General features: G+C 53.8%; 9 protein-coding genes across 9 annotated transcripts; 3 read left to right on the forward strand and 6 right to left on the reverse strand.

Annotated features, from left to right (window-relative positions):
* Positions 1–274: 274 nt before the first annotated feature.
* On the reverse strand, positions 275–1,214 carry INS49_006452 (uncharacterized protein; the record flags this gene model as incomplete). Its single annotated transcript, XM_043167224.1, has 2 exons — positions 275–1,011; positions 1,091–1,214. The coding sequence occupies 2 exons, from the start codon at positions 1,212–1,214 to the stop codon at positions 275–277; spliced, it is 861 nt and encodes a 286-aa protein (XP_043028368.1).
* A 2,356-nt stretch (positions 1,215–3,570) lies between these two features.
* On the reverse strand, positions 3,571–5,438 carry INS49_006453 (uncharacterized protein; the record flags this gene model as incomplete). The annotated part of the gene is made up of 8 exons (XM_043167225.1): positions 3,571–3,790; positions 3,873–3,980; positions 4,095–4,210; positions 4,279–4,797; positions 4,899–4,951; positions 5,013–5,097; positions 5,167–5,176; positions 5,371–5,438. 8 exons carry the CDS (start codon positions 5,436–5,438, stop codon positions 3,571–3,573), a joined length of 1,179 nt encoding a protein of 392 aa, XP_043028369.1.
* A 1,371-nt stretch (positions 5,439–6,809) lies between these two features.
* INS49_006454 (uncharacterized protein) lies at positions 6,810–9,435 on the reverse strand (the record flags this gene model as incomplete). The annotated part of the gene is made up of 3 exons (XM_043167226.1): positions 6,810–7,932; positions 8,287–9,316; positions 9,405–9,435. 3 exons carry the CDS (start codon positions 9,433–9,435, stop codon positions 6,810–6,812), a joined length of 2,184 nt encoding a protein of 727 aa, XP_043028370.1.
* A 1,454-nt stretch (positions 9,436–10,889) lies between these two features.
* On the forward strand, positions 10,890–11,823 carry INS49_006455 (uncharacterized protein; the record flags this gene model as incomplete). Its single annotated transcript, XM_043167227.1, has 4 exons — positions 10,890–10,911; positions 11,024–11,085; positions 11,140–11,396; positions 11,475–11,823. The coding sequence occupies 4 exons, from the start codon at positions 10,890–10,892 to the stop codon at positions 11,821–11,823; spliced, it is 690 nt and encodes a 229-aa protein (XP_043028371.1).
* Positions 11,824–12,895: 1,072 nt separating this feature from the next.
* INS49_006456 (uncharacterized protein) lies at positions 12,896–14,364 on the forward strand (the record flags this gene model as incomplete). Its single annotated transcript, XM_043167228.1, has 4 exons — positions 12,896–12,925; positions 12,999–13,244; positions 13,352–13,685; positions 13,745–14,364. 4 exons carry the CDS (start codon positions 12,896–12,898, stop codon positions 14,362–14,364), a joined length of 1,230 nt encoding a protein of 409 aa, XP_043028372.1.
* A 611-nt stretch (positions 14,365–14,975) lies between these two features.
* Positions 14,976–15,545, reverse strand: INS49_006457 (uncharacterized protein; the record flags this gene model as incomplete). The annotated part of the gene is made up of 2 exons (XM_043167229.1): positions 14,976–15,389; positions 15,474–15,545. The coding sequence occupies 2 exons, from the start codon at positions 15,543–15,545 to the stop codon at positions 14,976–14,978; spliced, it is 486 nt and encodes a 161-aa protein (XP_043028373.1).
* A 1,638-nt stretch (positions 15,546–17,183) lies between these two features.
* On the reverse strand, positions 17,184–18,316 carry INS49_006458 (uncharacterized protein; the record flags this gene model as incomplete). The annotated part of the gene is made up of 4 exons (XM_043167230.1): positions 17,184–17,419; positions 17,484–18,085; positions 18,156–18,230; positions 18,300–18,316. 4 exons carry the CDS (start codon positions 18,314–18,316, stop codon positions 17,184–17,186), a joined length of 930 nt encoding a protein of 309 aa, XP_043028374.1.
* A 650-nt stretch (positions 18,317–18,966) lies between these two features.
* Positions 18,967–20,269, forward strand: INS49_006459 (uncharacterized protein; the record flags this gene model as incomplete). The annotated part of the gene is made up of 3 exons (XM_043167231.1): positions 18,967–19,113; positions 19,187–19,421; positions 19,488–20,269. 3 exons carry the CDS (start codon positions 18,967–18,969, stop codon positions 20,267–20,269), a joined length of 1,164 nt encoding a protein of 387 aa, XP_043028375.1.
* A 336-nt stretch (positions 20,270–20,605) lies between these two features.
* On the reverse strand, positions 20,606–23,454 carry INS49_006460 (uncharacterized protein; the record flags this gene model as incomplete). Its single annotated transcript, XM_043167232.1, has 5 exons — positions 20,606–21,694; positions 21,847–21,863; positions 22,312–22,616; positions 22,676–23,160; positions 23,227–23,454. 5 exons carry the CDS (start codon positions 23,452–23,454, stop codon positions 20,606–20,608), a joined length of 2,124 nt encoding a protein of 707 aa, XP_043028376.1.
* Positions 23,455–24,073: the final 619 nt, after the last annotated feature.

Raw genomic sequence — 24,073 nt, forward strand, 5'->3', positions numbered from 1 at the left:
ATGTGATTGCATGCGTGTGCAGCCGGGCTGGTAAGTACATCCTCAAGGTGTCGCCGGACTTTTTACCCCAAAAACCTGATCAAGACCCAGATATGCCAACGCCGCTTAAACAACCGGTGGGTTTAATTCCCGCCTAAATGTCCAAAGATGATGCACGCACGCCCATATAATCGCTCGACCATATCCACACGCCATTACCGCTTAGTGCTCACAAGACATCACACATTACGTTCCACGCCAGGCCCACATGTATAGATGTATGGGTCGTGGCAGATCACCACAAACCGGTCACGAACCAGGTGAAGCTCGCCACGGTAATTGCCGCCACGGTGAACAGGAAACCGATGGCTTGTCTCTCGCTGCTGGACATGGCACCACTGCAGGTAGCACAAACCCAGCCGCTAGCGAGCGGGGTGTACGGCTGGCCGGTGTACAGGCCAAAGGTCATGGCGGCAGCGGCCGTCAGCTCGCCCGGCCCGGCGGTTGCACTGATGCTCGAGTCGGCGTCGTAGATGTACATGATGTACTGCTCGACGAGCAAAGGCTGTTGGACCGAGTCGCTCTGGAAAGCACCCGTGTCCCAGGTCAATGCACCCGAGGTCTCATAGGTCATGTTGGACGTCAGCGTCCAAGACTCGGAGGCGGTGGTACACGATATGACGACGTCGACTGCCGTGGGGGTGACCTGCACGTTTGTGTAGTTCCAGCCCAAGGTGACAAACTCGCCAATGCGGTAGAGGGCGCTCGTTATGGTGGTCTGTGGTGTCAAGATGACCGCGCTGCCGGCCGGATCGTCGGCATTCACGCTCGCCGTCGTCGTCTTTGAGCTCTTCTTGCCCGTTGAGCTCGCGTCCTTGTCCGTGCCCGTGCCCGTTGCGGACCCGCTTGCATCGTCGGTCGCGGATGCAGATTCGGCATCACTCGCTGTGGTGATGCCTGCCGTGTTCAGGTTCCCGGCGTCTGCAGGGTCATCGGTTGCTGATGCGGTGGCAGTAGGTGCTGGGGAGGATGCTGTGCGAGTTGTCTTGGGTCAGTCATCAATTTGCACCCGAGACGTGGCTCTACTCCGTGTCATGAGTGTGAGACATACCGCTAGAGTCAGAGTCCTGCCTCACAACCAGAGCATCGAGCTCTGGTAGCCATTCTGGCCAGGCATATGCAGATGCTACGGGTGCGAGGGAGAGAAGGGCGGCGGTGAAGTGTGCGGCCTTCATAGTGGCGGATTTCGTTGCTGTTGATAGGCCACGAGAAGGCTTAGATGAAAGAAACGCCCTCAATCAGGGAGGTCCGCGATGCGAATTCGGATCCGAAATGTCAATTCCTCCCACCTCAGGAAACCGAGACCGAGAGACCCGTTGAAACTTAATCAATCCCGCCAAAATTCCGGCAGGGTGGACAACGATGATGTGGTGGCGTCTGATCGTGAAGCACGCTGGAATGGCAAGAGACGTGTTGGGGCGTGCTGGTGTAATGGGCTTTTCGGGGCACGGCAGGCAAGGTTGGCTGGCGAGCAGGACACAAGCTTGGCGGGTCTGATGAGTCGAGGATCAGGGGCCGGTGAGGGCTCGGACGGGTTTGTTGCTCGTGGGTTGTTGACGGAGCGAACGTTGCGGAGGGGTTGAAGCGAATGTCAGGCAGCGGCCGCAAAGAGCAACTGGGATGAACAACAAAGCGAAGGTGGTTATTGCACAAGGACACGGCTCTGAATGGAAAGGGGAGGTTGGATTAGAGGTGCGGACGGACAGGAAAAAGGCGATGGGGACGGACAGAAAGCATCGGGGATCGGTTGCAGGGGTGACGAGAAGAGAATGCCGAATCAGAGCAGACCATTCAGACTAGCAGGACCGTTCCCACCTGCCCCCTCCCCCTGGAGTGGAAGGCCCTGCAGAAGCCCAGTCCGGATTCCGGAATCCCAACGAGCGGCCAGTCCCTGGGCCCTGCGTCTGAATTCTTGGATTCGCTTCAGTCGGTCAGTCAGCCGCTGGCTCTCACCAGACCTCGCGATAGTGTCCGAGTGTGTGGACTACACAGTAGTCCTGCAGGGTCTGGACTGAGACCCTCGCAATAAAGTGGGCAGTTCTCTGCCCTTATTACCGGCAGATCTGGACATGGCTGCTTGGCTGTGCTGTCGCTGTCCAGCGCCGCGCATGATGTCTCGCCTTGGAAGAGGTGGTGGTGGTGGCAATACCGGTGGATCCAGCATGGCCAGTGGGGGGAAGGCCTGGCCACTCAGGATCCCGGCCCAGTTCGTATTACCCACAATGGGGCTCACCTGGCACCCAGCACCATGTTCCCGTTTTCTCGTGTTGGGGGGGACCGTGAACCCCTGCTAAAAATAATTTACATGAGGTCAACCGCGTGAGTCGTTGCTCGTCTCCCTGTTTCCCGATGGACACCTCGCACTCTGTTCCTCAACTGACCGAGGGGGAGTCTGGAGAAATCGTCTCGCTCATCACGAGCTTATTAGTTATTCATCATTCTTCGCGTCACTCACCTTCCTCTCAGCTGTCCAATGCTTTGGGATACGTGCAAGACTAGCGTGTCCTGTGTGCCCATCAACCCGGTCTGATCGACGGGGCTCCACAAACCTTACTGCGGCCCTAACACTGGAGGTGACAACTCAGCATGTGAAGAGGACCGATCAACTGGGCTCGAGGACAACAAATATAGGACGGCGATCCATTCCCACCGACAATATGAGCATCACGCTGTCTCGCTCACCACTAGTTGTGATCCACTTACAAACCTGCAATACTCAGGTAAGTCTTCAACAAGCTCGGGTGCGGGTGCTTGAGAGCAGGTCAAGATCACAGCCCCACATGTAGTCCATATATCCCTTCCCCTTTCCGTGTGTCACGGTACAACAAGCTTAAACACTGCTTCCCCCGATTCCGGTACAACCAACCACACCCCACACGAGGATACCGGCTTAAGAGTCGAGTCGAAGTGTACCATGGTCGCACAGAAGCCGTGTCCGGCCTCGCGATTCACCCAGCTCGGGCCGTGGGATTCTTTCCTATTCTTATCCCGAGGTCAGATTGTGCAACAAGTCGTGGCCACGCTGTCGCGCCGATGACATTTGCCCCATCTGAAGATATCCACGCTCTTTACATTACGTGCTTAGCAGAAATGGTTATTCCACGCAGCAGGGCCCCCCTTCAAGATGAGACTGTGTCGGCGGCACAAGCAGTTACCTACGCAGTGCAACACGTTCTTAGGCTAATTCTTGAGCGAAAGCTGCCAGTGCCCGGCGGCTGAGGGATTACAATGCTTTCATACTGTCTCGCCTTGAGCGTCCCAAAAAGGGAAAGGAAAAATGAGAAGTATGCTACATGTGTAGCCATGGGGTATCCACAACTCCACACGCCTTGTATCAATTTTCTAGGGGTCTTCGATGCAGCCGTGACAACCACCCCAGGGGTCCGAAGGAATGCCGAAGTGCCCCAACTCAAGAGGTCCATCATCCTATGCTCTAACATGACTCTGATCCGTCCTCGCCAGATTCAAACAACGTGGTAATCAAGGGCCGGGACGATGTAATACCGCTCCAGCTCCTCAAGCGTTGGCCTTCTAAGCAGCCAACATGGTTTTCTTGGCGGTGCCAAAGTCGGGCGACGTCAAGGCGTCCCCATCATCATCGATATTCAGGAGGTTGAAGCGATTGGTCATTGCACCGCCGTTGGTTCTGCTGTTTGTTGGCGTCTGCTGACGAGCCTTGGGCTGTGCCGTGGTCGCAAAAGGCTGGTTACATTCGTCAACATCCCAATCGATCTTGCTGCCCTTGTATTTGCTGGGAGTAGAGTTAGTCAACGTCCAGCATGTGTTCGGGGCATCACACTTGCGCTCGACTCATCATGCAGCTTCTGGCAAACATTGCATTGTGCACGGAGTTCGTCTTGATGTAGCAGCTGCCGCCGATGAACTCCACCTTGATCACAACGAGGTTGTGAATGTGCTCAAGATCGTCCTTGATACCCTGTCTGGTATGTGTTAGTAGCCGGCTTCGAAACCTGAAGTTAAGCATACTGGAAACTTCGGGAACTCAAAAGACGGGAAATGGTGTTAATGCTGAGAATGGGAGACTTTGTACTGACTCCGTAAAACGCGGATCGCAGCGCCGGATCACAAGATTCCGAGTGGCACCAATGCCGACCTTGCTGGCGACATGGCCGGGTAAGATGAATTGACGATCATTCCAACGAATTTCAACCTAACAGTCGTCAGTATTATATTTAAAGAGCCCCAAAAGCGGTTGATGTGCTGCCAGGGCCCACTCACCCGCTTGTGGTTGATGTATAAGTCGTGACGCTTGACGTGGTCATAGAAAGCTTTGGCATCGGCTGCGAGAAGGAATGACACGGCCGCGGTACGATCATTGGACCGCAAGTAAATGTCCAGCAACTGGCCACCACGCACGGCATCGGTGATGTCGGCATGGGTAGTGTTGTCAGGTAGCTTGCTCAGGAGAATGGATCTTGCACATTGCCGCTCATAGTGCGGCCGCATCGGAGCATGACCGTTGTAGGCTTGCGTCTGGAAACTGCCAACGGGTCCGCCACCAGAAACTGAGTAATCATCTGCATCCTCATCTACCGGAGAATGGACATGAGCAGGTGTCTTGTGCTGTTCCTTGTGCTCATGACTTCCGCTGTCGTTGAACACCCTCCGAGGCGCTGGGACGCGAGAACAGGGGGACTGAGGCGTGTAGGACGCGGTAGTATCGATGTTTGATTCGGCAGTAGCTGGGGTAGATGTTGCTGTCTGCTGCCCGAGCGTGGCATCGTCTTTGCTGAGAAGCTGCAAATACCGTCATTAGCACATGCAAGGTTCCTTGTGCACTAGGCCTGCCCGACAGGAGGATGAGTGGGCGTTTGGCATGTTCCTTTTATACCACATACATCAATCGTGGCCCCATCGACGCCGCCTCGCTCCAAATTTTGTCTCAAGTTTGCTGTAAGGGACGTCAGAGGATAAATGTGGCAGCCGTTGCACTTTTGGTTGTGTGAGCGTACCATATTTGGCGGCGATTTGCTTCAGGCCATCGTACTCTGACCTGGAAATGGAAACGTCCGAGCTCTTGAGGATATCTTCGCGGTTCTCGGAGGTGGATCAGACCACAAGATCACAGCTGGAGCACTTCATGATGCATGGGCATCTATAACTCACAAAGTTGGCACTGAGTTGTACGAAGTCGTTAGCTTGGGAAATAAGAGAAGGGTAAAATCAGCGCTCGAGACCAATGAGGTCGAAATGCTCCAGCACGGACCGAGGTGCAAGCAGACGTGCAGCTGAGGCTAAAGATCTGCTAGGGCAAACGAACGAATCTTGGGGGAGCTGGAGGAAGCTAGCGGCTTGGATCTGGAGACTTACCGTCGGACGAGCGTGTCGAAGTATGCGCGGTCAATGGTGACCAATTGAGTATCGATTGAGGCCGACATGGCAGGCCACGAGAAGGATCTGAGGGACAAGCCAGAAGGTGAAAATTGGACAAACGAGGCTCGAGAGGAAAGTCGGTCCGCATCACAACAGGACGAGATCCCAACTCGCCAGGCCCAGTATGATAGTTACACCAGACAGGCAGGACCAACTAGCAACTGTACCTACCCCGGCAGGTAGGCCTGGGCAAGCAACTCGTTGGACAGGCGAGGTGCAGCTTGACGAGCGGCTCTCCTTCCGCGCCCTTCTAGCGCGTGAGCGTGTACAGGGGGGCAGCCAACCCACTTTCAACGTCAGGGGTCCACAGCGGTCGGCAGTCAACGAACGAGCTGGGGAAACTCGCAGTCTCTACCTACGATATATATATATATACACTGGAAGCCAGTTTGAAGGATAGATATCTAGGTAGGTAGATGCCTACGAGGTAGTTTTTACACATAGGTAGTCTAGATCAGAGCCGTCTCATGATGGGCCCCCAACGCCAGCTCATCTCCGGAGTGTACAGTCAAAAAGGCACTAGAGTCTGCCTCCCACAAGTCAACCCAGCTCTCCAGACAGCCGGCCAGAATCCAGGATGCAGTGTACACAGTATGGAATGTACGCAGTGTCCAGGCACCTGCAGTACCTAGAATCCTAGATCGACCCTTCCAGTCCAGGTGGATAAATCGGCCGGGGTTCAAGGGTCCCAGGGCCTCAGGGTTCGTCTGAAAGCCCATCGAAACTCCGCTCCGCTGCAACCAGGTAACTCGAGAAACTCAATTCGACATGGACTGCACACTGCGCTGGACCACCTCCATCACCCGGCTCATGCATGGTTTGATCACCTGCAGGTCAGTCGGCTGCCTACTAACCGTATGATCGGCTCGACGAACATCAAACGCGCCATGTCCGGTTGAAATGACGAAGAGCACGTCGCGCCGCACTAGGTCAACACAGGTATGGTTTTATGTGACTCTCAACGGCAGATCGCAAACACAAACTCTTGGGGCATGGATGTGGCCTGACCAAGGCAGCTACTAAGCAGATGATATTGCCTGACCCACTGGAGCAACGTGACAACATACCCAGTAGTGAGGCCGCTTTCAACAATTGATTCTACCGCGATATTATAGCTACCGTTGACCCGTCCCAAAGTTCGAACCAAGCTTGCAAGATCGCGTACTCCAACGCTATGACATGTCTCCAGCCAGAAATGCCCCATATCCGTCCATGACCTTGTTGTCACCAATGCAATGTAATGTCCCAAGTTCGCCAACGATGCAGACGATCGTTGAGGGTTCATTCCGGAATCACGTTTCACCAGGTTGAAGTCATCGCCAAAATTCGAACCATACTCCGCCCGCCGGCCCATCCCGGCTACCACCGAAGTCCCGCTATTTCGCAGAACTACTAACAGTCTTTAGATAATTAAGCAGGAACTTCTCGTTCTCAGGTGAAATTGGCGCCTGCTGGCTGCCACGACGCGACGACGCAGAGCCAGTGGTTTCGTCCATGCCCTGGGAGGGCCCATGCGGGATAAGATGCGAGCTCGTGTTGGGTAGCTGGGCCGCGAGCCTTCCCATGTTGAACAAGGCGGGCTCCTTGCTGCTGCTCGCTGGGGCCGGAGGATACGCGCTCGGGGGAGGCACGTGCGTGCTTGTTGGTGTTGGTGACGGTTTGCTGAACAGAGACATGAGTTTCTGCAGCTGCTGAGGATCCGCCGCCTGGTGCTGCTGAATGATATTTGGAAGCGAGGGCATGCCACCTTGTGCTGTGGACTGCCCAAGCTGAGAGGTGCTGCTGTAAGGCAGGCCAGTCATGGTGTTGTGAGGAACACGACCGATATTCTCGATGGCTTGGGGTACAGGGACTGGCTGTGGTGGCGGTTGTGGGCTCCTCTGATCACCTTCCCTAGCACGAGCCGCAACATACTGAGCCCCGTAAGGCGCACCATAAGGGAGCCCTAGGTTTGCCTGGGTCGACCCATTGTTCACTTGTGCGGCTGGTGAGCCTGCGCCGAAGAGAGCAGGATGCTGTTGCTGGGGTTTTGGAGAGCTGTTCTCCTTCAGGTTCAGTTGAGCCCCCTGGCGTGTAGGAGACGAAGTTGCGGCTTGCTTGAATATCCCCAGCAGTGCATTTCTCTGGCTTTCTGGCACGTTTGACGGCCTCAGAGCTGCTTGGGCGGCAGCGATTTGAGGGCTACCATTTGTTGGGATCTGCGCAGACTGGAAACCATGCTGCCCGGGAGGATAGGTCGACGCCAAGGAGGCCAAATTCTGCGCTGTCAGCTGCTGCTTTGGCCTTTGGACTCCTTCTACACGTTGTTGCGAAGATGGACTCTGCTGTGCAGGCTGCTGTGTCGGCGTAGGGTCCTTCTTGAAAGCGTCAAGTAGAGCTTGACGGGTATTGTCCAGAGGGGCCGGCGGCTGACGAGAGTTGGATACATTCTGCTGCGGCAAAGCCATGCCTGCAGCGAACTGTGGCCACATGTTGGCCTGTTGATGCATCTGGCCCGTCCTGTTGTCAGAGGTCGTATTCGGGCCAAGAGCATTCGCCAAAAGGTGGTTGGCTTGACGGGGTAGAGGCTGAGGGTGTATCAAGCCTGGTTGATTGACGCTATTCAGGGGAGGATGCACCTGTGGCTGCTGATACGCTGCCTGGCCTTGCTGCAACCCGGACCTCGCAGGGCCGCCCGCAGCCCCCAGAACAGATAGAAGCTGATTGTTCATGTCAGGCTGAGATGGAAAGGGATGATGCGCTGGCTGGTACGGTGGAAGTCGATGCGAGGAATGATTGTGGTGGGGGTTTTGGGGAATGGGAGCGACGTTCTGCACATGATCCAGGGGTGTGTGAGGTATATGAACACCAGACTGAGCTTTGCCAGCCTGGTTGTCACCTGGTGCGTCCCTCTGCTGTTGCAGCATTGCCAGAAGAGCCTGGCCCCGATCCTGGGGTAGCTCTGGCGGGCCCGGCTGGGGATCTTGCGTCTGTGGCTGAATCTTGAGGAGTCTTTGAAGCTCTCGAGTAGCAGCCTCGTGGACGTGATCTTTGGCATCTGAGGGTGGAGGCAGGTCGGTCCTGGTTTCCGTGGCGGCCCCCTCCTCCTCCGTCATGATCTCGTCGATCTCGGCTTGCAGAGCAGGGCTAGTCCGGCGGCTGCTCCTGATCTTATCCTTCTTCTTCAGCTCCTGCTTGATCCACCTGTTCAAAGGTTCCATGAAAGGCGCTACCATGTAAAACTTAGAAGCATTTGGGCCTGTGGCGTTATCTTGTGCCTGTTTCTTCTTGACCCGTCCAGGAAGATCAACCAGCTTATACCATTGGATCTTGGAGATCTCTTTCCTTGTTCTCGGTTCGAAGTAGGTGTCCATGGGTACGTTCGGGATCACGTAGAGACGCAGATGCTGGTCTCTGATTGTTTGTTCGAAGTACTTGACCTTCCGGCTGTGCGGAATCAAGCCCGCCTCCTCCACGTTGAAGCCGGTCTCTTCGTAGACCTCACGTATCGCGCAGTGAAGATCATCTTCCTCCTGGTTGATCTTGCCTCGGGGAAAGCTCCAGTTGGCGCTCGACTTCCACCCTTTGACGAGCACGGCCGAGTCCATGGCTTCGTTCAGCATGATCAGACCCCGTACTGGTATACGTTTTTTGTATGCCACCCAGTTGTCGTACGCCTTTTCGAGGATGTCGAGCGAAGCAATGGAGGTGACGGGGCAATGCTGGAGGATGCGCAGACTGAAATCGCGTATTCGGAGGTTGGGTAGGGTGGTGGGGTTCTGGGGGCGGATGAAGTCTTCGTAGAACCATTGTGCTTCTTCGAGATGCATGCCGATTCTGCTAAATTCCTGCAACTCCTCCTTGGGGAGGTTGTTCAGGAAGCGAGCACAAAGCTCGTCCAGCCCTGACCACAAGCCATTTCAGTCAGCAGGCTGCCCGCCTCATATGGCTTGCAAGGCCGGCCGCGTGTCATCACAACTGAGAGAGCTTACAATCTTCTAAGGTGGTCCGTGATGCATCCATTATTGAGGTTGGGCTTGTTGATCATATCTACCAGCGCTGCGAGAATCTAGGGATGTTGGAGGTGATGTCGGTCTGGTGCGGTGCGAAGGAAGCTATAGCACCGGAAGGACCGCACAGCGACGTCGTTGTTGCCAGGCCGGTGTGGGTCGCTTGTTGATTTGGGCCGAGCGGGTCAATGACTGGGACTAGGTTGCGCTGCGATGGCGGCTTGAGGTGAGGGGCGCTAGATGAAAGCAGTGATGATACTCTGTAATTGGATGTCTGTTGATGGCTGCTAGTATGAGTCGAGGACTGAAAGTGGAATGGTGGTTGGTGAACACGTAGGCAGGGTAGGTCGCATTGATTGATTCGTTCTGTTGCGGTTGTGCAGTTCGGTTGTGCAGTTCGGGCTGCGCAGGCGAAGCAAGCTCTGGCATGTCCAGTCGGCAGCAGAGGCAATGCTTTCGCAGCCGGCGGGCTCAACCTCAAAAGCGCGATTGCAGCAGGGGGGCGACTGGTGGGCTGCCGCCCGCTTAGCTCATCAGTCTCATCCGTTGACCGCCAGCCCGAGAGCGATGGATCGTGGCTCGATGCAAAGGACGAACCTTGTCTAGGTGTGGCTGTGTCTTCGATTTCTCAAGCAGATCAGGCCGCTATCTATGCATCACAACTGCCAACATCAGTCTAGATACAGAATGCCAGCGATGGCAACACTCTCATAAGGAGCTGCAGCCACAATTTGCCATGGCCCCAGTTCGTCTAGTCCGTCAGTCCATCTATTGTACATAGTGCGGTACTTTGTCGATCGCCTATTTCCCTGACTACGTCGTGTACTGCACACCAGTACGTACTAACAGTAGCCTGGATCGGAAGGGGTCTAGAAGCTCTTGACGTAATGCAGGCCAGGAGCTTGGTTTCATGGGTTGGGCTTGTCGCAAATCCGGTATTGCGGTAGCCTGTGGCCAGCGACTGACTGGCCGGTGCAACATGCGTCGCATTGCAGAGCATTGCGCTGCGCTGCGTTGCCGTTGATCTCCCCGTTGAGTGAGTTGGCGCCCTCCTTTGGCAGTACAACATCAAACAGGGTCATAAACAGGTCCTCACTCCCACCTTCTCGTACCTCTGCTCTCTTGGACCAACGCCGTCTCTTCACGTCTTTTGTTCCGTGTTCCAGGTCTGTATTGCGCCAGGCCTGTGACTGCCCTCCGACCCCTTGTTTCGCCGCCGAGGGCCGTCTCCTGATACTCGTTAGCTATTCTCACCAAGCGGCCACCCAGCCAACTAATCGGCCTTCACGTCTCACCCAGTAGTTTCTGTCAACACGCTGGGCAACCTTTTCTTAAAAAGTGAGGCTGTCGAAAGTCAGAGCTGCGGTCTCTCGCATCTGCGCTCTTACTTTTTACAATACTCCCTCTCCTCCATTCTACCTCACCGTCACTGCAATCCATCTTGTACCGGTCTAAGAATCGCACAACATGACTTCCAAAATTGCCGTCTGTAAGTGAGCCCCGAACAGTTGTTCGCGCCGCTACCATCCCGTTTGGAAGCGGAATGCACATATCTTGCGTCTTCACACATTTGGCCGGTGACTTACCTTGTGTGTGTGCAGGGGCTGCCAAGCAGGCTGCAGGCGACACACTGAACAATTTCGCAAAGAATTTCGACTCTGAGGTAAGTTTGCGATCACTCCGCATAGGTGCGACTTCGTCTCTGACCAGCACATAGGATCCCTTCTACTATTATGATCCCCACCAGGCTTCAGGCGAGTTGTCTGAAAAGAAGAAGAAGAAGAAGGGCAGAAAGTTCAAGAATTACAAGAATGGCTTGATGGGAAGCAAGATGTACCAAGCACCCGGAGTCTCTGCCCATGACAACAATATCCTCGCCAGTGTGCGGCGGCGTTCATGGCATCTGGACATGAGCCTTTTCCACTGGTGTGGGTTCAGATTTGGATGGTCCGTCATCATCGGACTCGTCCCAGTGTAAGTTCCGCTTGCCCATCTCCCCAAGCCCATGATCAGGGCTACTAGGGGCGAAGCATTACTAACCGCTCTGTGTAGACTTGGCGATATCGTCGACTGCCTATTGGCTTGGTGGATCATTCGCAAGGCGGACAAGATCGAGGGCGGGCTTCCAAGCAGCCTCAAGAGCAGGATGTACCTCAACGTCGCGGCCGATTTTGCGATTGGGCTGGTACCGCTACTCGGGGACATTGCCGACGCCCTATACAAGGCAAACTCGCGAAATACCTGGCTATTGGAAGATTACCTGGTCAAGAAGGCCGCAGCAGAGCAGAATCCGCAGCAGTTGCGACACTCAGACGATCCTGAACAAGGACTGGCTGCAGCACGGCCGTCTGCACCACAGCCGCCAAAGCCAACGAAAAAGATGAAGGGGACTCGGCGTTGATATAGGCATGAGAGAAGAAGGGCCAGGAAACCGAACCGCAGTAGAGATGTATTAATCCGAGCGACATCGCAGCCACACATAATGGGGTGAGTACTGTACCTCAAGACGCGTCTCAGAGACGCGTCTTATAAAACATGACTTACTTGGTGGATTTCGGTACCAGATCGGACGGGTGGGTGGGGTCGGGTACTGTACGAAGACACGGTACCGGGGCTGGGCAAAAGCACACGGAACTTGGGTACAGCAATGGGGATTGGTTTGGTCAATACTAGTTGTAATGTACTTTGCAGCGCGGTTCCATTCATCCTTACCTTAGTACCTGAAGTGGCAGAGAGCAATCAAAGAGCATTTGCAACATAAGATCATGACTGACAGAGTTTTCTTTCCCATGATGGCTTGCAGAACAATGAAACAGACCTAGGTGGGAGTGGTGCGTTATGGCCAGGCAGAAGAGGCCGAGGACAGGCTAGACCTTGCAAAGTGTAATGATCGGTGGTGCGTGGGTGGTGATGTCAGGGGAAACGGAGCGGGATCAAAGGATCTGATAAGCCTTTGACGATTCTGACAGGGACTGGGCCCATTTGTCTCCCCCCCCAAAAAGCAGGTGAATAATAACCGACGCCTGGGGAGACCCAGTGCACAGCTGAGCCAAGGCAGTAGAGAGGGACCAGCCATCTGATCACCCGGGCCAATGCGACGACAAAAGTGGGTGGATGGTGCCCTGACTGTGTCTTGAGATGTGCCGCATTGTTGCATGTCTTGTTCAGGTAGTCTACAGGGGGGGGGCAAGGGCACTGTCGACGCGCTTTTGACCCAGCTCCAAAAAACCAGACGCGTCTGTGAGACCCACAGTGCCTAGCGCCTGTTGCTGCCTTTCCTTCACTTTAAAGGCCGTACTACCTCCCGTCTCAACATCTTCACCTCTCCCAGACATTCCACTTGCAGTCCTATATTGAGACAACACTGACAGACCTCAGACACACATTCAGTCATCCAGTCCTGGTCCTAACACTCCAATCCTTTGTGGTCATTCCTGCCTCCAATTTCAACCAGTTCCCTTCATACGTCAACCATGTCTGTGGAGATCACACCCTCAAAGCAGGTGAGCACGCGTTTGCCCACTCCCGCTGGAAAACCACAGCAACTCATCAATGGACTGGCTCTAACTTCCACAGGCTGCCTCTGGCATTGAGTCCCTCAAGATGGAGTCTCCAGTCAAGAAGCTTGACCTCGGCATTGCCAACAAGGAGAATGACTTCCAAGACCCTGCTGTCGCCACCCTGGCCCAGGACCTCGACGCGAAGCACGCCGCCACAAAGGAGATCACCAAGGCACCAGAGGAGCCAGCAAAGATCCCTGACCTCCGTGATGACGAGCTTGAGGAGCCCATTCTCAAAGGAAAACCCCCACCGTTTCGTCCTGTTCCCTATCCAATACCATGAGGTACGCGACGCGCCCTGCTACCCCCCTCCCCCCCCCCAAGTCCAACGCGTTAAGTGGACCCACACTAACAACATCGACACGACAGATCTGGCAAATGTACAAGAAGCACGAGGCTTCTTTCTGGACTGCTGAGGAGATCGATCTCTCCAAGGACATGCACGACTGGAGCAACCGCCTGACCGACGATGAGAGGTACTTCATCTCCCACATCCTCGCCTTCTTCGCCGCTTCGGATGGCATCGTCAACGAGAACCTGGTGGAGCGATTCAGCGGCGAGGTTCAGATCCCCGAGGCCCGTTGCTTCTACGGCTTCCAGATCATGATGGAGAACATCCACTCAGAGACATACTCTCTGCTCATCGACACCTACATCAAGGAGCCCGCCCAGCGCACGCACCTCCTCAACGCCATTGACACGAGTAAGTCCCCACTGTGAACCAAGAACTCTGGCACGCGTCTTCTGACACATGACTTTTAGTTCCCTGCATCCGTAAGAAGGCCGACTGGGCTCTGAAGTGGATCCAGGATCGCGAGTCCACCTATGCCCAGCGACTGGTTGCCTTTGCCGCCGTTGAGGGCATCTTCTTCAGCGGTGCATTCGCCTCCATCTTCTGGCTCAAGAAGCGTGGTCTCATGCCTGGCCTGACCTTCTCCAACGAACTGATTTCTCGTGACGAGGGTCTGCACACCGACTTCGCCTGTCTGCTGTTCTCACACCTCAAGAACCGCCCAAGCAAGCAGCGCGTCGAGGACATCATCACCGAGGCTGTCGCTATCGAGAAGGAATTCTTGACCGAGGCTCTGCCGTGTGCCCTCCTCGGCATGAACTCCAACCTCATGAAGCAGTACATTGAGTTTGTCGCCGACCGTCTCCTGGTCGCTCTTGGCAACGACAAGGTTTACAAGTCGTCGAACCCCTTCGACTTCATGGAGAACATCTCTCTTGGTGGCAAGACCAACTTCTTCGAGAAGCGTGTCGGTGACTACCAGAAGGCCGGCGTCATGGCTAGTACCAAGAAGCCCGTCTCTGCTGACGACACCGTCGCTGAGGAGAAGGGTGAGAACGGTGGAGACTTCACCTTCGACGAAGACTTCTGAGCGTGTCCTAATCATGCCCCTCCATGTCTTCGAGATGACTTGGTTCGTATATCACAGCATATTCCCGCACATGCATCTCTGGGTATAGACGACAGGGAGAAAGCGGCTCTTGTGTCCGTGGCGTTCGCCATGATTTCTGGTTGGTGACCGCAAGGTCTATATAATCCTGGTCGCCACGGTGGTTTTTTCTGGTCATTTACTGGCGTTGGTGGAGTTTGTCATTGTCGGTAGTACCCAATATTTCGCGATGGGTCATGAGATCACGGTTTAGGGAGCTGCGGGAAAACATGATCTCGGGATTCTCAACATGTAACAGTAGATATTCTTTAGGCAGGCATCAATGTCTTGAAGAAGACTACTGCTCTCCTTCCTCATCGCGTGATCTGCAGCGTCCTGAGCTGTTTGTAAAGAAGGCTCGTTCCCAAGATGCACTTCTCCCTAGCCCACAGGATGCAGACTCAACACACGCCGGCCCCTGGGTGCACATGTGTGGTATTGGACCGCAAATGGCCTGCCCAAGAAACGAGTCCCAATTCCTCATGGTACCGCATCGTCATCCCGATCGCATGGCCTAACCGTGGCCCGCTCACCGCTTGCCCTTCTTCTTCTTCTTACCCTGCACCACCGCCGCCCGCCCCGGCCTGCGCCTGCTGTGCGGCTTGGCCTGCTCCCGCCGCGCCTCCGGGGCCACCAGCCGGCGGGGTCGCGGTCCCAGCGGCAGCCTCGTCGTCGACAGCGGCGACCGAGGGCGCGGGCGCGTCGGGCAGCGCCGCCATCTTCCTGCCCAGGGAGCCCAGAAGCTGCACGAGCCGCGACACCTCGGCGGCCTTGGTGGTCTTGTACTTGAGGCACACTCCCGAGTGGGGGTCGAAGGTCTTGATGATCAGGGACGCGCGAGGGGGCTTCGTCGCTGGTGCTGCGGCGTCGGCGTCCGTCATGGCTGTGTCGTCGTCGCCATCCTTCTTCGCCTTCTTGGTCGTACGTGCTTTCGCGGGCTTGATGTTGTACTTTGTGGTGACGCGAGCCTGTCGACAAGGGGCGGTGCTTGGTGAGTAAAAGGATTGCCAGCGTAGGTGCGGCGGGGGCCATACTCAGGAGAGAAGACGTACGGTTGTTGGGCGGGCTTCGATGAGAAGAGCGGACTGGGCGAGCCACTCCTGGCTCGTGAGTATGTACGGCATTGTCTGTGCTGTTCCTTGCCTGTTTAGGTGTTCAAGGCTAGTGAGGCATTCACCTGACCGCCGGAGACTCTTCGCGAGAGGACGGGGAGCAGCTGGCGCGTGCTGAATGACTGCTGGTAGAAGGGTTTGGCCGTAATTTTGGAGACAGTTTAGGTAGCTGCAATCCAGAGCTGGAGTTGCATCCAAAGAGCAGTGCAGTCTTTGGTGGGGTTCGACCGCGGCCGGCAACAGGGATGAGCTCAAGTCTAGGTCTTTTCGATGTTGTGAAGTAGTCTACTTTGCAGGCGGTATAATTTGGGATGATATTTTGGTCTTTCGAACTCTTATTTTCGAAGCATTTTACACTCACTCTTTTCTACTCTTGACGAATATGGTTTCGAGTCACTTGTAAAAGCGACAAAACGGGGAGATTGCCTAACCACAGATGAAATGAGGCATCCTTCGCTCTCAGTCCCAACGCCTTTTGTACAGTAGATCTAACTTGAGGCCCCGCCCAGCCTGCCGGCCTGCATGTCCGAAGCAGAGTTGTGAAAATACAAAAAATACAGAATACAAAATATAGATATAGATATAGATATAGAAAATTTTAAAAATACAGATACAGATATAGATACATAAAATTTTAAAAATACAAAATATAGATATAAATATAAAAATATAAATATAAATATAAATATATGTATTTTAAATATATAAATATAAAATATAAATATAAAATACATTATATATAAATATTTAATTAATTGAGACGGTCCTCACGTCCAAATGGCAACAAGGGCACAATGTGACAGTGAAGAATGGTTGATTTACAACTAGGTTTGCCTAAGAAAAAAGAAAGGAAAAGGAAGAATTGCCGAAAGGGCAGATCAGAGTGGTTTTGGAGGCCAGTTGGGCTGATAAGATAAGCCAACCAGACGGGCCCAGAGGGCCCCTGCGCATGATCAGCCCCACGGCCCTGACATTAATTAAATTTATTAAAAATCTTTTTAAAGTAAGCTTAAAACTAGCTATTTAAATATATTTTTTTTATTTTTATTTTTTTTTTCTAAAAAGATATTAAATATAATATATAAGTACTTTTTTAAAAAAAACCTTATTTTCTTATTTAAATCTTATCTTCTTATTTAATAAGTTTTTACCTTAAATTTTTCATTTTTAAAGTATTTATATATTTTTAATAAAATTAAATAAAAATATATTTAAAATGCTTAAATTAAATAGAATTTAAATATAATTTCTTTTTATTTTAAAATCATAAGATTAAAATTAAATATTATATAACTTGTATATATCTATATTTTATATTTTAAATATAAAATATAGATTTAAAATTTTAAAAATATAAATATAAATATAGATATAGATATAAAATACAAGGCCTATATAAATATAAATATAGATATAAATACAGTATTTAAATACAGATATAAATACATGTATTTATGTATTTTGTATTTTGGAATACAAAATACACAGATACTGTCACAACTCTGGTCCGAAGGCTTGGACCACACCGGGGACATGTTTTCCAACCCAAGCCTGGTATCTTTCTATATGCACGTTGAAGTTCCTTATTTTATAAACCGCACCGACGCTTTTTAATGCCCTTGAAATGCACCTCGTCCGTCTACTGCTGCTCTATAGCTTCGTCTCCGCGATTGGTAATATCAGACCCTCGACCTTGCGGACCAGCTTATTCGTCTGCTCTGCTAAGCTCAAGGTCAAGATGGTGTGTGGTAATATTCTGGCCAGATGAGGCAGAAAGCCTTTGTAGATCGCAAAGAAGCCCTCCGTCCTCACAGTCTTTGCTAAACAGTCCAAGACGCCGTTGTACAGATTTCCGTGCTGGTTGTAGAGGCGTGACATGACGGTATCTGAATTGCTTGTTAGAGCGGTCTCCAGCCCGATGCCAGCCCTTTGGCACACCAAAATACTGACCTGGGGGATGCATGAAACAGCAAACGACGAAGCCACTGACGGCGCTGCTGGTCAAATGCAGCGCAGGACCCTCTTCCATGCCCGCATGCTTCATCAGCCTCCTCTTCGCAAAGAAATAAGTCGGAAGTTGCACCGAGCTCCCGGCGCCGGTCCTGATCATTGCCGCGCCAACGCCGCGATAAAGTCCTCGGACACCCTCAGCCGAATAGATCTGCCGCAGTCCATCAAATGCGTTACGATACGTGTGTTGAGTGCCGACTGGCAGGAACGGCGAATAGCTCTGTAATCTCGTCTTGACGAGGAAGAAAGGGCTTCCGGCCATGGCGCCTATGATACCAGACCCGGCTCCGCAAAACATGTTGACACCCAATGACTGGACATTGGCATCCTTGAAGAGTACCGACGTAATCGTCTTACGCATGGGCTCGTAAAAGCCCAGTCGGCAGCCATTGAGCAGGATCTGGTATGTGTACGCCGTCCCCAAACCTCGGTAGATGCCTCGCACACCCTCGTTTCGTACGATGACCGAAACGCCGTGGAAAGGGCCTCGGTAGTGGTGTGGCTGGTGTCCCTTGTCCTGAAGCTCTCCTTGCAGTTGCATGCTATCACAACCGTCCCGTCAGCTCTGGTAAAGCAGCGAGCACCGCGAACACAATGCCTAATCGCACATACCGGATCTTGACAGTTTCGAAGGGGTGAGTCATTGTAACGGCGCCGCAGGCGGCGATGCCGCCTGCAATGAAGGCACTGCGACGAGGTCAGCGCATTCATCAGTGAGGAGGGTGAACAGCCCGAAGTGCCGGTCTCTGGTCGTACCCTGCTGTTGTCGACATTCCGGCAATATCAACCAGTTCCTTCAAGGATGGGTATGAATTCCACTGCAGAAGTACAGATGGCCTTGAAGAAAGGAAGGGGCCTCGAGGGCCGGGTACTGAGTGTGGATGCGGTGTTGGTGAGTGAGCACTCGTGGTCGAGGTGTGCGACGGCCACGCGCCGAGGCAAGCCGACCGAGGGCCAGGAAACTGGTGCAGGCGGAATTCTTATAACAGCCACACCATAGCGCTGACAATTCCTGACAATTAAGTGGTCACCGGTGGATCCGTAATGCCTGGGTCAGAAACATTTGTGCCAAAGAGTCAGACGGCGCAAGGCCGCGGGAAATTTGGGCAGAAAAGAACTTACCACAGTAACTCCTGAAAGCTGCGATTGTCGGAGCTGCTGGGCAGCTAGGGTCCGTCATGTCATAGGCGTCCCCACAGGGCTAACCAGGTCCCGAGCTCCCCCAGAAATCGACCGGTGGATCTCTTAGCGCCCCACGCCCGGTGTGGCCGTACATATACCTACCACAGAGCAGGTAGGTCATCACGGCCGAATGTCCAGCCCCACCTTGCCGTTCCCTCAGTTACCTCCGACCCGAAAAACAGCTTGAGCTCTTCGCATCACTCTGAATTCCGCGTCGCGCGTCGAGCATCCCTTCACCACCATGTCGGCGACTCCTATGGACATCGATGCCGAGTCGTCCCCGGCACCGGCAGAGGCTCCCCAATTGAATATAACAAGGACTTTAGGGACCAACGTCAGCACCACCTCCGCCGTCAGCGAGGTCATTGCCAACTTCAGGCCAACCAAGGTATACATCCCTAGCTGTGATTCGCATTTGATGCCCCGGTGGTCCCAGTGTCTAACATGAAGCTCACCTGCAGCTCTTCAAACGAGATGAGTCCAAAGAGGGCAAACCTCCATCATATATTCTTTCGATCGACTACGATGATCCCGGCGAGCTGTGCATGACATCCGAGAGTGACGAGACAATCCAAATCTACAATGTCAAAGAGGGCCGCCATGACAAGACCCTGTTGAGTAAGAAGTACGGAGTCAAGCTGGCCAGATTCACCCACGCCAGCTCCAGCATCATCTATGCCAGCACAAAGCAGAACGGTCAGTCATGCAGCATTGGCGCATTTGGATTCGTTTTGGAACAGCCACTAACCCGCCATCTTGCAGATGCCATCCGCTACCTAGCAACGCACGACAACTCCTTCATCCGCTACTTCGAAGGCCATGAAGGCCCGGTGACCGCCTTGACGATGCACCCCGGTGCCGACAACTTCATATCATGCGGGCGCGACAACACCGTACGGCTGTGGGACATGAACACCAAGTTCTGGACCGCGCAGATCAACCTCCGTACTCCCTACCTCGCCGCCTACGATCCCTCTGGCCAGGTGTTCGCAGTTGCATCATCTTCTAGCGGAAGCATCCTGCTTTACGACCACCGCAATTATGTCAAACCATTCAATGTCTTTGACATTGTCGAGAAATGCCACCCCGTCGACACGCATTACACCATGCAGGGCTGGACGAAGCTCGAATTCTCCAATGACGGGAAGCATATCCTCCTTGGGGCCAACGGGAAGGGCCATTTCCTGCTCGACGCATTCACATGCGAGTTAAAGGCCTACTTGCGCAAGCCTGACGGTGGCACTAGAAGGGCTGCCCCTGGCGAGGCCAACCTGAGAGGCCCGCCCTCCGAAAACCCCACCAACATGGAGAGCAGTGGCGAATGCTGCTTCACGCCGGATGGTAGGTACGTCTTGAGCGGCTCTAAGAAGGATGTTCTTGTGTGGGATGTCTTGGGAACGACCAACGAGAAGAAGGTGCTGGAGCCAAGTTACGTCCTGGAGGACAAGAAGGAAGCGGCGGTCTTGGCTTACAACCCACGGTTCAACTTCTTTGCGACAGCAGACCAGCAGTTGGAGTTTTGGCTGCCTGACCCCCATGCCTAAGCGGTAGTGGGAATGTCTCATCACGATGTTGTGTCAAAGGAGTTGGGGTGACCGCTGAATTGTACCTGTATTTTTGTATATGATACCCTTTGCATGAAGATGGGCGTCTCACGGTAGGAAAAAACCATCATAGATCCTCCAGGTGGAAGGAAATGAGACAGTTTCTGTTGCTTCGATCGTGCGCCGAAATCATGTTGTTTTATGCCCACAGGAACGTTCAGCATCACCTCACAGGAAAGCACTCGCGCAAGATGGGCTTGTTCAGGAAGCAGAGATCTGTTCACCTCGCCTCCATGAGATTACCCCCGGTGGAAAGTTTTCGGGGCTAGATAGTGATCAATTCCGCATGGACCGCTGGCAACCGTAGCATAATCTTCCGTACTCTCCTGCGTCCGCGTCTCCTATCTCACCCTTCCACCTCTCGTCCCCAAGCTCGTCCAGCCCCATCCCGCATAGGCCGCAGGATATGTCATCCCCGTTCTCTCCGAGGCGTTCCAGCTTCGCCGTCGTCCGCACCACGTTGGCCACGATGGACGGGTAGCTCGCCTCGACCTCGTCAAAGTACCGGGCCATCACGTCGTCTATGCTGACGTCCCTGTGCGACACGACCGCGGAGCCGGGCCTGGCCGCGTCGGAAGGCAGGACAAGGTCCGTGAGCGGCGGGGAGACGAGGTCCGCGTACGCGACGAGCTCGTTCCGGAACACCTCGCGGAGGGGGTAGTAGATCGGTAGCTTGGCCATCTCCTCCCCGGTCGCCTCGGCTCCGTTGTCCGAGCTTGAGCTGTTCCCTGGCACGGCGGCGAAGGCGTGGATCGGCTGGGGCCCGTCGTTGGTCATCCACGGGAGCGTGAAACCCCTCCCCTTTGCCGTCTCCCCCAGGGTGAGGGCCGCCAGGGCCGTGGTGCTGCAGCCCAGGAACAAGGCGTGGCAGCCCTCGGCCAGCGCTGCGGATATGAGGATGTGCCGCACGAACAACCGCATGATGTCGGCCCTGGACGTTGTGGAGGGCAGGCGGGCGAAGAAGTCATGCAGCCGTTCCCCTGGCCCCTTCTCACCATCCTCACCGCTTCTCGGCGCGACAGGTAGGGCGCTCCAGTCGATAGTATCCAGATCCAGTGCGGTGGCCAGCGGTAAGCTCCGGAATGTGAAGCGTGGATATCGCTCGCTGAACTTGTCCAGGAGCCTCTGGGCCTCTGAAGGCGATGACGAGGTATGATCGCCCATCTCCGTATCGACATGTACCACCACCGGGTCGTAGGCCGGGGTGGGCCTCTTCTTCAGCTGATTCTTGGTGCTCTCATCGAGGACATTCACGAGCGAGGACGACGACACCCCAAAGGACAGGCCGACCAGGACCTTCTTGGTCTGTGTAGGCGCGGCACGGATTTCCTTGGACGCCACCTCGAGCCGTTTGACGGCTTTCATCTGCACATATCGGCGGTAACAGCAGCTGCCGGAACATTAGTAAAAGTGCAATTGAAGTATTGGCTTCGGGGAGAGGTTGGCTTCACGGACCCGCATGTTGGCTCTGAGCGGATCGTGTGCGTGGACTCGTTTTCGTTGCACCGTCGGCAGACCTTCGAACCCGTGTCGACTGTCGTCATCTTGGCCTCTGGCTCTCAACGCTTTACAGGTTTTAGAAATCGCTAGCTAAAGTTATGCAAGGAATATTCTTAAAACTGAAATCTGGTTGTGGCAAACAACATGGTTGGTGAGGACAAGCGAAATTCTTCATCGGTTGCTTCTGAGCACTAACTAAATCTCTGCGAGATGGACCGTCCCGTCCCGTCGGTTCCTGCTCGTCGGTACAAGATCGAATCCCACAATTCCTCCGCCCTGTCAGATTTCTTGCCTGATACATGTCATCATTAAAAGCTTCTTTTGTTCAGATGCGGTCACTTTGGTCTTGGCACATTAGTGAGGGCAGGAAAACAAACTGGCCATTTGAGTCTACTCTCTGAAGAGGGGCGATAAGTCATGGTCCTCGAACCAAGCCCGATCCTTCCCCCAGGCATGCGTGATGACATCCCTTCCTGCCTTACAGACTCTCTCTATGGCTTCAGTGCTGCCCCAGCCTGGGACACTCGTGCCAAAGCCGACAAGATGCGCGCCGGTATGGACGGCGACTCTGAAAGCAAAGTCGTCATCCACAAACCCATAGCCGGTCGCGAAACCCTCGATCAGCCACAACGCTGCCGCAATGTCCTTGTACAGGAAGAGCTCGTACATCTCTGCAATCATCTGCCCGAGATCCAAAGGCCGCACACCCAACTCACACATCTCCCAATCAACCACGAAAACAGGTACTTGGTCATCAGATTCGAGATCCCGGTCGGGAAGCAGAATGCTGCAGCTGTCATCAGCACTTTTCCTGTCTCAAGAGTCAACAGCCCAGTAATTGCTTACTTTCCTGTCCAGAAGTCTCCATGGATGACGTGCAGCTTGCTCTCGTCTTCCAGCTCTAGCTTCGCGTTTGCGATGACTTCCTTGAACACATTTTCGGACTCCTTGAGGAACGGGAAATCATCGGACTGCCAGAAGAGACTTTCATAGTTGTAGGTGAACTTAATTGTCTGTAGCTCCTTGTTTGTCTTGGCCGTTTCTCGCAACGCCTCCTGCTCTGGATGACTAGACCACTCATGGAAGCTACGCAGCCATCTACCAAGGCCTTGCCCTAATTCGAGGACCTTGGGCCGCAGGTTCTCAGGCGTGGAGGGCAGCAAGCGCTTCAACGCATAGTGTTTGAGGTTAAGAGAGCTGGGCAGATACTCCTGGATCTGGGTGCTCGAATCCGGATTGAAATGGAACAGATGGGGCGTTCGAATGCTGTACGACTGGCTCGTCATTGGGGCCAGCTTCTGCAGCGCCTGAAGACACTTCTCCTCGAGGATCTGTTCTCAGATCCAGTCAGCCTGGCTGTCCCACCCGAGAGGAAGGGCTGATGGGTTTCAGCCTACGCAACGGGAAGTTGAGAGCTTCAGTCCTGGGGATAGGGCAACGAAGCCCTCCCCGTGTTTAATGGCAATCTCGGCTGTTCCGTCATCTAGAGGTTTCTGTAGCTTGCCCCTAAATATAAAGTTCGCGTTACCGCCGGAGAGCGGAGTAAGCGATGTGCAAGCGAATGCGGTCTGCCCCAGTTCCTGCGTGACTTGGGATGCTATCTCGTCTGGCGTTGGTTCGGCCATGTCGAGACGGTGGGGATGAAGATGGCTGTATGAGGAGTGAGCTGCAGAATCAAAGTGTAGAGGCCCTGCGATGAGGACGTAAATCTCCAGTCATCAAAGAGAACGAGATACAACACCGATGCCTCTCAATTGAGACCCTCATCGTGATACCCTCTGCTTGCATTTACGAAACACAGCTTCTTTATAGCCGCTGGACACATTGGCGGCTTGGTGCTCGACATGGCTGCAGAGCTAACGGGAAACAGGCCGAATGAGTCTTTCGGCGAGCTTGTATTGTTCCAGTCATGGCTGCTTAGTGGTAACTAGGTACCCATCTCCTTTGGAAACGTGCCGTCCAACATCGCACCGAGGCACCACTTATACAGCTCCAAAGACGAGAACAAGCCTTGGTTTTGTACAATTGGAAAGGCGCGATCTCGACGTTACCAGACCTGTGATGCGCAGTCATCCGCATATCAAGATGGAAGACCAAAAAGGGGAGCTGATCGAGTGCTCATGGAGATCCTTGGGAGTCTAGGGCCTAGAACCTTTTGCGGCCGGGATGCAGCACTCGGAGACGCAGTTTCAGGGACCAGAAATCATCAGACGTGCTGTGAACCGAGGATCGACAAATAACGAT

The sequence above is a fragment of the Diaporthe citri genome (assembly GCF_014595645.1).
Source record: "Diaporthe citri strain NFHF-8-4 chromosome Unknown scaffold_2, whole genome shotgun sequence".
Classification (NCBI taxonomy): domain Eukaryota; kingdom Fungi; phylum Ascomycota; class Sordariomycetes; order Diaporthales; family Diaporthaceae; genus Diaporthe; species Diaporthe citri.